The 12,934-nt window shown below is 37.7% G+C and overlaps 1 protein-coding gene across 1 annotated transcript in view; it reads left to right on the top strand.

Annotated features, from left to right (window-relative positions):
• The first annotated feature begins 257 nt into the window (after positions 1–257).
• casz1 (castor zinc finger 1) overlaps positions 258–12,934 on the top strand; it is a 181,905-nt gene continuing 169,228 nt past the window's right edge. The window contains exon 1 of the mRNA XM_061903882.1: positions 258–706. Coding sequence (XP_061759866.1) covers positions 658–706 — 49 coding nt within the window. The 5' untranslated portion in view covers positions 258–657. The remainder of the gene's footprint in view (positions 707–12,934) is intronic.

Genomic DNA, 12,934 nt, shown 5'->3' with positions numbered 1-12,934 from the left:
GACACATAGAATGGACCTGCTATCCCAGTTTAAATAAGAAAATCTCATTTCAGTAGGCCTTTAATAGGTGTGTCTCGCTATAAAGAAATAAAGGCGCTCCCCTCATTTGAATGGAGGCAACACAGGCTCCTCCCTGAGAGAGTTGAAAGGCTAGAAGACTACAGGGATGGAAAAAGGCCAGCCCACTGAGGGAGGGAGTAAAAAGAAAAAAAAAAAGGAGTGCAGGGGGCTCCTCTGCCATAATTTCCTATCAGCCTATTGAGACAACATCACCAGCAGCTTGGTCTGTGGTGTGTGCATGGAAGCAAAGCAGAGGGCGTGAGAGAGGCAGACACACTAGAGAGAGAGAGAGAGAGAGAGAGAGAGAGAGAGGAGGGAAGGGGGAGGCTCCATATTCTCTCACCTACCTCCCCCCGACTGTCAAGCCACGGGAAGGAGGGGCCAGACCCGAAGCTGCCAATCAAATCTGCTCGTGGCAGCCGGCATTATCTCAGCAACAAACTATTGACAGATTACATGTCAAGGAGTTTAGTGCATGATTGAAAGAAGACCTTTTTGCTTTTTTTTTTTTTTTTTTGGTTATAGTCACTTTTCCGCGTTATCTGCCCCTTCACTGAGCAACATTTGAATGACTTTCCAACAGAGTTGAGCAGTATTATGAAAGTTACATGTCTGAGAGGATTTAACTTCGACTTCCCTGAATATGGTGAGTACTTTTTTCCCCCCTCAATTTGTCAGGTTTTTTTTTTTTTTGTCACGTTTAAAGACAGTTAAAGGTGTGCCCTTATCTAGTTGTTCATTTTTAAACGGTAGTATGTGCCAGCAAATGCACCCATGTATATGTATATAAACACCAGTATTTACTGCTGCCCAAAGGTGACTGCAATATCAAATATGACCGCCTCTTTTCACTCATGCAGCACACATCAGATGAAACTTCACAAGACTACTTTCATTTTCTCTCGCTCAAAACAAGCACAACTCTTGTAACTTTTTTTTTTTTTTAATAATTCCAACTCCTCCCTTTATAAAATGCCAGTTTTTTTGTGTGCAGGCCAGCGTATTTTATTGTATAAATACAGGTGTTGGTTTTCCCCACAGAGGCACAGACAATGCCATTAGGATACAATGAATGGCCTCAGGATTTGTTGCCAAGGGGACAAAGCAAACAAACTGTTTTGTTGCCACACATGTAAATGGTGTAGGGCAGAAACACGACCACCTTTCCAGGTATAATTTGGAGTGGCATGTGTTCCATGTATAGACGCTCGAGAGGGCAGCTCAAACTAGAAAACAAGACTTTTATTTTAAAATATAGAGTGTTTTTTTTTTCTTGTGTGTGTCCACAAATGCTGTTCATTTAATAAAAGTGTCATTTATAAACAGCCTTTCGGTTAAGTAGTTTAGGGGATGAACTTGTTGCCCTATTTTATGTGAATTAAAGCTACTGGGTGGGACTGTACTCTCTACTTTAGAGAAGGACTCAGGTTCATGCTCATAACTTATATAGCACAGTAACATTTACTTCTCTCTGTTTTGTCTGTGAGTGTTATGTTTATACGGGTGTGTTTTCTGTTGGCGTTCACTGACTAGTGTATGTGGGTTTGTGTGTGCGTGTGTGTGGAGTATAGTCTACTGTATATATTTCCTTATTTCAGACCATACCCCATTTATAAGTTTTTACAGAACTTTCTGTTTTATATTTGCTGTTTAAAAAAAGTACATTTTACATTCCAACTTTTTGTAAACATCCCGTGTAAAGTGTTTATAGACTGAATAATACATGTTATAGACTACAGAAAAAAAACTGTTCGGATGTAAAATTATTACCATACAATTTTTCTAAGCCAGTGAACATTTTACCCGAGCTGTCTTTAAAAATGTTATATGACAATCATGAAATCTCTCTGTTAGTTTTTTTTGTTTTTTTTCCCCTGTAGTTGTTCAGAGGTCGTCACAAAGAAGAAATTAAAGAGGTTCTAAAGAGCAGTGTTGATGTGGCGGCGCAGGGAAATGGGACCACAAACTCGTGCGCGACTCAGACTTGCGGTCACTTTTAGTCCAACATATCGCTCTTATCGCGACACACCCTAATTTTTTAACTTTTTGCCTGCATGGAAGATGTGCCCCCTCCCCAATCCCCCCTTCATTCCCCCTTATGAGTCATAATTTTGATTGCCTTCACCCTCGTGGAGTTGTCTCATTAACCCCTTGTGGCCCTCTCCATCTTTTATAGCCTTCCACAAAACGGGGATGAAATGAGGGAGGAAAACAAGTAGAGGTCTGACGGGCCTCAATAACCTTATATCACAATTTAGCCATAACCTGAATCATTTTGATGTCTTAAGCAATAAAATATGCTGTTGTGCTCCTATTTCTCCTGCTCCTCCGATGACAGTAAATTTACATTTTTTAATTAAACTAGCCAGATTTTTTTTTAATTATTATTATTGGGGGCTGGGCTATGCTAATGGAAATGTTGTGTACAGCAGATTAACAGAGTTTTGAAATACATTTAACAGGCAGACATTTGGAAGGGAGGAGAAAGAAAAAAAAGTGAGTCATTTTCTTTAACCTCTTTCAAGCCGATTTCTCCTGGGGGTTCCTTGTATTCTGTGAGGAGCCTTGTCAGTGCACAGTGCTCCTCGGCAACGAGGTGATTAGCATTGCCCCTGTCAACCGCTAAAAACATTTAGCCTTCAACAAACACCTTGTGTTTTTCTTCAAATCACTGCTAAATACATTCTTAAATTAGGGCGTGATTATGTGATGCAAGATGGAAACAAACAAAAAAAGTTTACTATTTGTTTGCATTACATTAAATGAGATAAAATATTCCTCTATTGTCCTTGCATTTTAAAAAGTTGTATGTGTTTCATCTTTCTAGATGCATTTGAAGTAATTATTAGAATGTATATATTTGGGATAAAGGAGAGGGGCTGCATTAGGAATTATTGGAAAATACAGAAGTTATATGTTTTATAAGTTTTATGGTCCGCTCGCTATGTTTGATTGATGTAACGCGCAGCTGTGTGTGTGTGTTAGTGTGTGTGTGTGTGTGTGTGTGTGTGTGTTGCCTGTTTTCAGCAGAGCAGCAATGGGAGAAGAGAGGGGGAACACGGGTGACGAGGGGAGGGAGTATTAGTGTGTATGTGAGTGTGAGTGTGTGTGTGTGTGTGTGTATGTGTGTTAGAGCGGGCAGAAAGAGAGGGACAGCTGAGTCCTGATGGAACATGTGCCCAGTCATCAGACACCCCGCACCATAATTACCTTACCCCCACCATCTTTTAATACCCAAATCACACCAACTGGCCTTTTTTTTTTTTTTTTCAACGAGAAAGACATAGGAAAGACGTGAGATCAAACGTTGGAATAAAGTCCAGATGCACGTGGGCTGTCCTGTAGTCTTGCAAGGGTAGTCCAAGTGTTGGCGGCTACTTGATATGGGCCACGAGTAAGGCAAGTAGCATCAACACCCCCTTTCTTCATGGCTGCGCACTCATGCAAAGGCCGGCACCTAATTAAAACCTCAAAGCTCCTTGTCACCAATCTGCAGTAATGGTCTAATTAATACTCCTGGAAATAAATATTCCGGAATGATAAACAGGTTGCAAATTGGTATCTTTTTTTTTTTTTTTTTTAAATTGTATGCCTATTTAACACAAATCATGTGTTTTGATTAGTGTTGTCAAAATTAACAGGTTAACTCATGTGATTAATCACAAAAAATAATCGCATTATTTATGTATATGTTAATTACACTGTTTATTTTTCTGATGGTTACCTGAAAGGTTCGTGTTGTTATACGGTCAGTGATCAGGTCAACGCAAAGATGAATTAAGAGACGCCGACTTCGACTCCACTTTGGAAAAAAAATGTGTGCGTTATTGTAAAATGTTTAAAAAATGTTTACTGTATGACATTCTGATTATGAAATTGCATTTGTGTCTTAATTTGGAGGTATTTTTTTTCCCTCAGTTTAATTTACATTACGCAAACGAGTAATAACCTTTGATTAATCAGGATTAATCGAATTTCAACAGTGTGACTAATTGGATTAAAAAAAAAAAAGTAATTGACAGCACTAGTTTAATATATTTTTAGAATTCAGAAAGTGTCCTTATGCATTATTTTGTAAAAAAAATAAATAAATAAAATATATATAAAAAAATATATATATACACACACATTTATATATATATATATATATATATATATTTTTTTTTTTTTTTAACTAAATAATAATAATGCATAAGGACACTTTCTGAATTCTAAAAATCTATTTGTTTAACCCATTGTAATCAAACTAGTGCTGTCAATTACTTGTTTTGATTGATGTAACACGGTCTCATATCATTTGACATGGTGTATTCTATTAAACTGTAAGTAGATTAGATATAAATATTGAAAAAGATAAACATTACTTATTTAGTGTTATTATTTGGCCAGAGGCCATTGTTGGGCCGCTAGCGCCCCCTAGAGAGCCGTCAAAAATATTGTTTTTTTTCAGCTGTGGTGCATATGGGCCGCAGCGGTACTCAGGCGCAATACACTTTTCCACCACTTGTGGCAGTAATGACAATCTCAAACAAACCGAAGTCTGCCACTTAAGTCACGGAAAAGTTTGAGCGCAAAAAATACGACTTCAGTGGTGAAGCTGATTTTCATTTTTCATTTAAATGTAATTAACCAGTTTTTGTAAGGAAAAATATCATTACTATTATTAATAATAGTATTATATAATATTATTATTAGCAATTTAGTTAGAATGTATTTAATATAGCACTGTGTAATATATATATATATATATATATATATATATATATATATATATATATACATTTTTTATACTCTTGAAAAAGCATCTGGTAACAAACATCAATCCCCTAATATTTCATTTTATTTTCCTAACTGGACTGAAAAAAAAATAAATAAATAATACATTCAAGTAAAATGTTAGAAATGTTCCTGTATGACTTTCTAAAAAGTAAATTGCATTTTTTTTTTTTTGCAAGCAAGTAATAACTTGTGATTAATCAGGATTAATCCCATTTCAAACATGTGATTAATCTGATTTAAAAAAAGTATAATTTTACTGCACTGGTTGTAATATAATGCCTTTAAAAAGACTACATGTTGATGAATTGGAAAAAGTGTCTTAATGCATTAGCATTTTGTTAAAAACAAAAGAGGGAATATTATTTTCATACTTTTAAGAAAAAAAAGAAAAAGCTTCCGGTAACTTGCGTCCGTCCGCTAATCTTTCATCTTATTTTCCTAACTGGACTGCAAAACAAAGATTACATGAATTCAAGTAAGATGTTAAAAATGTTCTTGTATGGCTTTCTAAAATTAAATGGCAATTTTACTATTTTTTTTTTTGCAACCAAGTAATAACCTGTGATTAATCAGGATTAATCACATTTCAATAATGTGATTAATCTGATTTTAAAAAGTATTGTTTTACTGCACTGGTTTTGATAAATGCCTTTAAAAAGACTACAAGAAGGTATTTGTGCATTAGCATTTTGTAAAAAACAATTATTTTTTTCATACTTTTAAGCAAAAAAAAAAGAAAATCTTCCAGTAACTCCTGTCCATCCCCTAATCTTTCATTTTATTTCCCTAACTGGACTGCAAAAAAAAATTTAAAAAAATAAATTCAAGTTAAATGTTAAAAATGTTCCTGTATGACTTTCTAAAAATTAAATTGCATTTTATTTTATTATTTTTATGCAAGTAAGTAATAACCTGTGATTAATCAGGGTTAATCTGATTTCAAACATTTTATTTATCTGATTGTAAAAAAAAGTATTATTTGACTGCACTGGTTTTAATATAATGCCTTTAAAAAGACTACATTTTGATGTATTGGAAAAAGGGTCTTCATGCATTAGCATTTTGTAAAAAAAAATAAAATAAAACGTTTGTGGTAACGCTTGTCCCTCTGCTAATCTTTCATGTTATTTTCCTAACTGGACTGCAAAACAAAAATTACATACATTCAAGTAAAATGTTCAAAAATGATCTTGTATGACTTTTGTAAAAATGAAATTGCATTTTTATTTTTTTTTTGCAAGCAAATAATAACCTGTGATTAATCACATTTCAAACATGTGATTAATCTGATTTTTACAATTATTATTTGACTGCACTGGTTTTAATATAATGCCTTTAAAAAAACTACATTTTGATGAATGGGAAAAAGGAGTCTTCATGCTTTAGCATTTTGTAAAAACAAAACAAAAGGGGGAATATTATTGTCATACTTTTAACAAAAAAAAGAAAAAGCTTCCGGTAACTCGCGTCAATCCGCTAATCTTTCATGCAACATTCATATTTCATGGGAGGCACAGAAAGAGTCATTGATATGCTGTATAAGAGGGCAAAAGGGAAAATGACGAGGTAATTAGCGGAGTGGAGGACTTTGCCGTGTTTGCCTGAAAGCGCGGTCTCCACCGGCCATGAATGAATTTGCATGCTTCGCTTATCGAGGCGCACTTATTAGGGCCGGCTGAAAGAGAGATTAAGCCGGCACAAAATGTGGTGACTAATCCTTTTAAACGTGGCAGTGGGGTCTTTAAGGTGCAAACCGGGGCGGCCGGCGCACGTACACAAGCTGTCGAGGAATGTGCAACTTTGATGCGCCAGGATGGGACTTCCATCACCTGACCTCCTCTCATCTGTGCAGGACGTCGCCACAAGCCTCACTTTTAGTCATTTAAAAAAAAAAACATTTAAGTACTCGGCTTTGTTTCTAATTAACTTGTTTTATCACGGGAGCTTTTTTTCCCCCCCTTGTGCGCTGGAAGTGAGGAAATGTTTGTTCTGCTGAGTTGCGGAGCCAGTAGCCCCGTCCTCATCCGTAATTGACTGCAAACAGGAAGGTCTAAACACTCGCCCTCCACTTCAGGTCCCCCCCCCCAGCTCGTGCTTCACGGTGACATTGAGGTCAGCAGTGATTCCTCCGCTCGGTGCGCGCTACATCTGAAGGCCAGCTGCTCATTTTTGTCTCTGCCAAGGCGAGGATGGAGGAACCGCGAGAGAGCGAAAGGATCAGGAGTTTGCTGTATTTCTTTCCTTTTTTTTTTTTGGAGTGGGTAACTTGATAGGATTACATGGTTATGGAGCCTACACCTGTTAAGAGGCTGTTAGAAGAACAGTTGGCCGTGCAGCTAAGCTTTTTTCTTTTTATCCGCTGTCCATTCCGTGTTTTCCTGTGGGGATTTTACACAGAGTTCATTTCATGAAGTGCCCTACAATGAAGGACTCTAAATCTTTTTTTTTTGTGTGATTCCGTTTAGATCTTTGATATCAATTACATATTATTTACATTAGACTCCTGAAAAAGGCCACCGCGCCAAACCACCCTGAACCTGTTTACAGGCGCTAAAAAAAAACCAAGTCCTCGACTTAATTTGGTTTGACACTTACTTTTTAAAACAGGTGTAAATTTGCAAGTTTCCCTTTACGTCATAGTGTAAAGTAGAGCTTATCATGTACTTCAGGGGTTCTTAACCTTTTTGAACCCAAGGCCTAACTTGTCCACTACAGGTGGGGCCCGGGACCCACCCAAATATTAACACTAAATAAGTAATGTTTATATTGATTTAATATTTTTCAATATTTATATCTAATCTACTTACAGTTTAATAGAATACACCTTGTTAAATGATATGAGACCGTGTGTTAACCACGAAGATTATTACCAAGGCGTAGGTCCAGCTGATTAGAAAAAATACATAATTACTAGTCAAAGATAGTGAAAAAGAAGGGACTCATAAAAACTGATGAAAAACAATTACACAGTGCTATATTAAATACATTCTAACTAAATTGCTAATAATAATATTATATAATACTATTGTTAATAATAGTAATGATGTTTTTTCTTACATAAACTGGTAATTACATTTAAATGAAAAATGAAAATCAGCTTCACCACTTTAGTCATATTTTTTCCACTCAAACTTTTCCGTGACTTGAGCTGCAGACTTCTGTTTGTTAGAGATTGTCATTACTGCCACAAGTGGTGGAAAAGTGTATTGCACCTGAGTACCGCTGCGGCCCATATGCACCACAGCTGAAAAAACAATATTTTTGACGGCTCTCTAGGGGGCGCTAGCGGCCCAACAATGGGCTCCGGCCAAATAATAACACTAAATAAGTAATGTTTATCTTGATTTTATCTTTTTCAATATTTATATCTAATCTACTTACAGTTTAATAGAATACACCATGTCAAATGATATGAGACCATGTGTTAACCACAAAGATTATTACCAAGGCTTAGGTCCAGCTGATTACAAAAAATACATAATTACTAATCAAAGATAGTGAAAAAGAAGGGACTCATAAAAGCTGATGAAAAACAATTACACAGTGCTATATTAAATACATTCTAACTAAATTGCTCATAAATAATATTATACTAGTGTTAATAATAATAATGATAATTTTTCTTACGTAAACTGGTAATTACATTTAAATGAAAATTGAAAATCAGGTTCACCACTGAAGTCGTATATTTTTGCACTCAAACGTTTCCGTGACTTGAGCTGCAGACTTCTGTTTGTTTGAGATTGTCATTACTGCCACAAGTGGTGGAAAAGTGTATTGCACTTGAGTACCGCTGCAGCCCATAAGCACCACAGCTGAAAAAACAATATTTTTGAAGGCTCTCTAGGGGGCGCTAGCGGCCCAACAATGGGCACCGGCCAAATATTAACACTAAATAAGTAAACTTTATCTTGATTTTAATCTTATTCAATATTTATATCTAACCTACCTACAGTTTAATAGAATACACCTTGTCAAATGATATGAGACCGTTTGTTAACCACAAAAATTATTACCAAGGCTTAGGTCCAGCTGATTACAAAAATACATAATTACTAATCAAAGATAGTGAAAAAAAGGGAATCCTAAAAACCGATGAAAAACAATTACGCAGTGCTTTCTAACTAAATTGATAATAAATAGTATGTAAGATTATTAATAATAATATAATTAATAATAATAATTATTATTATTATTATTAATAATAATGATTCATACATAAACTGTTAATTAAATTTAAATGCGAATGAAACTCAGCTTCACCACTTTAGTCTTAATTTTTTGAGCTCAAGAAACTTTTCTATGACTTCAACAGGTTTGAGATTGTCTTTACTGCCACAAGTGGTGGAAAAGTGTATTACAACCGAGTACCGCTGCGGCCCATATGCACCAAAGCTGAAAAAACTATATTTTTTGACAGCTCTCCTGGGGGCGCTAGCGGCCCAACAAAGGTCAAGAAACACTAATGTACATCATTATAATATTATTATTATTGCATCCACTCAGGGTTAAGCCTTCCCTGTCTTTAAAAACTAGTGACACCTCCGTTTCGAACTTTAATCAAGGTTCCTTGAACATGCCACAGTTATGCTATGAGATGCAAAAGTGAAACTTAATAATAAATGTGTCCGTATATGTGTATTTTTACTCTTCCTGGTTCCCAAATGTGTGAATGCCAAAAAAGTGAGCTTTAAAGGCCTACTGAAATGAGATTTTCTTATTTAAACGGGGATAGCAGGTCCTTTCTATGTGCCTTACTTGATCATTTCGCAATATTGCCATATTTTTGCTGAAAGGATTTAATAGAGAACATCCACGATAAAGTTCGCAACTGGAGAAAAGCCCTACCTCTACCGGAAGTCGCAGACGATGACGTCAAATGTTGATGGCTCCTCATATATTCACATTGATTTTAATGGGAGCCTCCAACAAAAACAGCTATTCCGACCGAGAAAACGACAATTCCCCCATTAATTTGAGCGAGGATGAAAGATTCATGTTTGAGGATATTGATAGCGACGGACTAGGAAAAAAAAACAAAAAAACGCGATTGCAATCGCGTTGCATTGAGACGGATAATTCTGGGAAATCCCTTATCTTTCTATTGTGTTGCTGGTGTTTTAGTGAGTTTTACAGTACCTGATAGTCGGAGGTGTACGTCCACCGCCGGGTGTTGACGCCAGTGTCTCGGGGAAGTCGATGGCAGCTGTACGGGAGGCAGAAGATCAGCTGATCTCCGGTAAGAGGCGACTTTTTAACCACAATTTTCTCACCGAAACCTGCTGGTTGACAAGTGGTCGGGATCCGTGTCCACAGTGATTCATAGTATAGTTTCAACTCCTTGAATTTTAAACAAGGAATCACCGTGTGTTTGTGTGGCTAAAGGCTAAAGCTTCCCAACTCCGTCTTTATACTTTGACTTCTCCAATATTAATTGAACAAATTGCAAAAGATTCAGCAACACAGATCTCTAAAATACTGTATAATTATGCCGTTAAAGCAGATGACTTTTAGCTGTGTGTGTGGGCAACGCTCATATTCATAACAGCCCGTGACGTCACGCGCACACGTCATCATTACGCGACGTTTTCAAGAAAAAAGTCCCGGGAAATTTAAAATTGTAATTTAGTAAACTAAAAAGGCTGTATTGGCATGTGTTGCAATGTTAATATTTCATCATTGATATATAAACTATCAGACTGCGTGGTGGGTAGTAGTGGGTTTCAGTAGGCCTTCAAAGACACCTGTGTTGAGTGAACCCGTGAAATGTTCCGGGCCTGCTTTGCCACTACCGTTTTGCATTTTTGCAAGGGAGTGTGGCCACTGTTACGCATTCTTAATATGATTCAAACAACCTTATTATTGAACTTTGACAACAAACGTGACAGATCTACATAAAAGAAAACAAATGTCGACAAAAGCCCAGGCAACGATCACGTGTCCCCCCTAGTGGCTGTGGCCGGAATCACCCACACCGAGTGTTTTTTTTTGCCAGGGGCCGTCCCTGCAAGTGGCCCACACTGTCTGGTGACATGCGAGCGCGTGTCTGAGTGTCGACCCGGGTCGCCCTCCCCTCTCCTGAGACTCATTGTCTCCGGTCCAGTCGCGCTTCCCTCTCTGACCTCTGAGCCGAGCGCGTTAAACACGACACAGGCGGCGGCCAAACAAAGAATGTCTTTTTCTTTCGTTTTTTCCACAAGGGTGAGAGGGACAGGTGTTGGCAGAGTCATAAAATGCCCAAATACTGGTTAAACCAGACGATTTAAATGATTAAGGGTTCGGTTGAAAACATTTGTGCACATTTTAGGAGTGCCAAAGACATGTTGTCAATCAGAAATACTTTCAGAAGGAGTGGAGAAATGAGTAATGCATCAAATGCCTTACTTGTTTTCTCTTGTTCATCTATTATTCAAGAGGAAAACAGTGGTGGAGTATTGTCTCGGGCCCCGGAGACAGTTTGGAAAGTGGCGATGAGAAAATCACTTTGCAGTCGGCGTGGTGCGACGTTTCCCACTGCCTTATTTGGCAATCCGCAAACCCCCACTCCTCACTTTTTCTGCACCTGCTCCTCTATTGTGCCGGAATTTTCTATATTTGGCCAGAAGTTTACACTCCAAACTTCATATTCTCATGTCTATTTTTGTTTCGTTCCCCCCCCTCTCTCCCCCCTCCTGCAGTTGTTCACGAGACAATATTAGAAAACAGGATTCAAAACCCACGAGGAGGTGGAAGCATTTCTCAGCGGGGGGCTTCTAAATGTCATGTATGATATTAACACGTCGCCTTTTACCACGGGGCGCAAATGATCCTCCCCCTTGAAGCGCAGGAGAAATTAAAAAAAAAAAAAAAAAGAACTAAGTTAATAGATATCTCAGGCTAACTTTTAATTGTTCTGATATGTAATCGCTGAATGACAATAAAAAATACGGAGCACGGCCGCTTTAAAAGCTTTATCTGGTGCTCTGCGCTCAAAGTGTCATGTCCATAACAGCACCACCTTGATCTACAGAGTAAAATAACCGCTTCGGCTTATTGTTTGGACAATATTGGAACTCCCCCCCTCTGTTCCGCTCCTCTCTCCCTTGATTCATTTCACCCACTGTCCTCGGCTGCCGGAAAATGGCGTTAATTTTTTTATTACCTGTTTGACTCTCCAGCCTTATTACTGTAGCCCCTTAATGTTCCCTGTAACCGTGGAAACCAGATGAATAAATGTCCGCCAAAGAAAATGAGATGATTAAACAGGTCACCCTTGCAAAACAAATTCGCCTGGTCGAGCGCAATTTGTGTACCGAGCGGCTGTCTTAACAGTTTGCTAACAAGGGGATTGTTTGCCTGCCTCGCTCGCAGAAGAGGGAATTGGGGGGGTGGGGGGGGGGGGATGATTGAAGAGATAATATTTTAGATGGCCATGCAATTTGTCTAATCTCTTTATTCTTGGTGATAGTCAGGTGTTTTGTGTATGATTTAAATTTCCACCTTCGTCCTTTTTGTTAAATGGCGAGAGACACTTTCTGCTTCCTGCATATTTAAGCGACGCAGGTCCCATTTTAAATCATATTGTAGTCAGCGGCATTTGGTGCGTGATTATCAGCAAGTGCGGTGGCAAATAGGAATCCTCTCATTTATGTGGCAACCAATCATTACTGCTAATTGTCCTTGAGGCCATCTGTACTGTATAGGCTGCCTCGTCCTCTGCCTGTGTTGCTGCCGCTGTGTTGGTCATGGATTTATAAGTACTCACCCAACTCAGCACAAAACGTCCGATGCGCTCAACTGCAGTAACAAATGTTTTTTTTTAATATATATATATTTTTTATACCTCTTAAATGAAATGAAGGCACCAACAACAAGGATCATTGGGTTGGTGATTTCTATTCTGCTCCACCTGTAACGTTCCACCAATCTCTGCTGTGTGGAACACTTTGGAATAGTTAACCCACATCTGGATTGGGTTTGCACCCAAGGGCGTCAAAGTCATCGTTTTCCTGCCATATATATATATATATATATATATTTCTAAAGAAATAAAAGGGTTGTATGGTATACCAGTATTAGTATAGTACAGCGATAGTAATAATCATATTTGGTACTA

This window comes from Nerophis ophidion, linkage group LG06 (assembly GCF_033978795.1).
Source record: "Nerophis ophidion isolate RoL-2023_Sa linkage group LG06, RoL_Noph_v1.0, whole genome shotgun sequence".
Lineage (NCBI taxonomy): Eukaryota > Metazoa > Chordata > Actinopteri > Syngnathiformes > Syngnathidae > Nerophis > Nerophis ophidion.
This window is presented reverse-complemented; position numbering and strand designations above follow the sequence as displayed.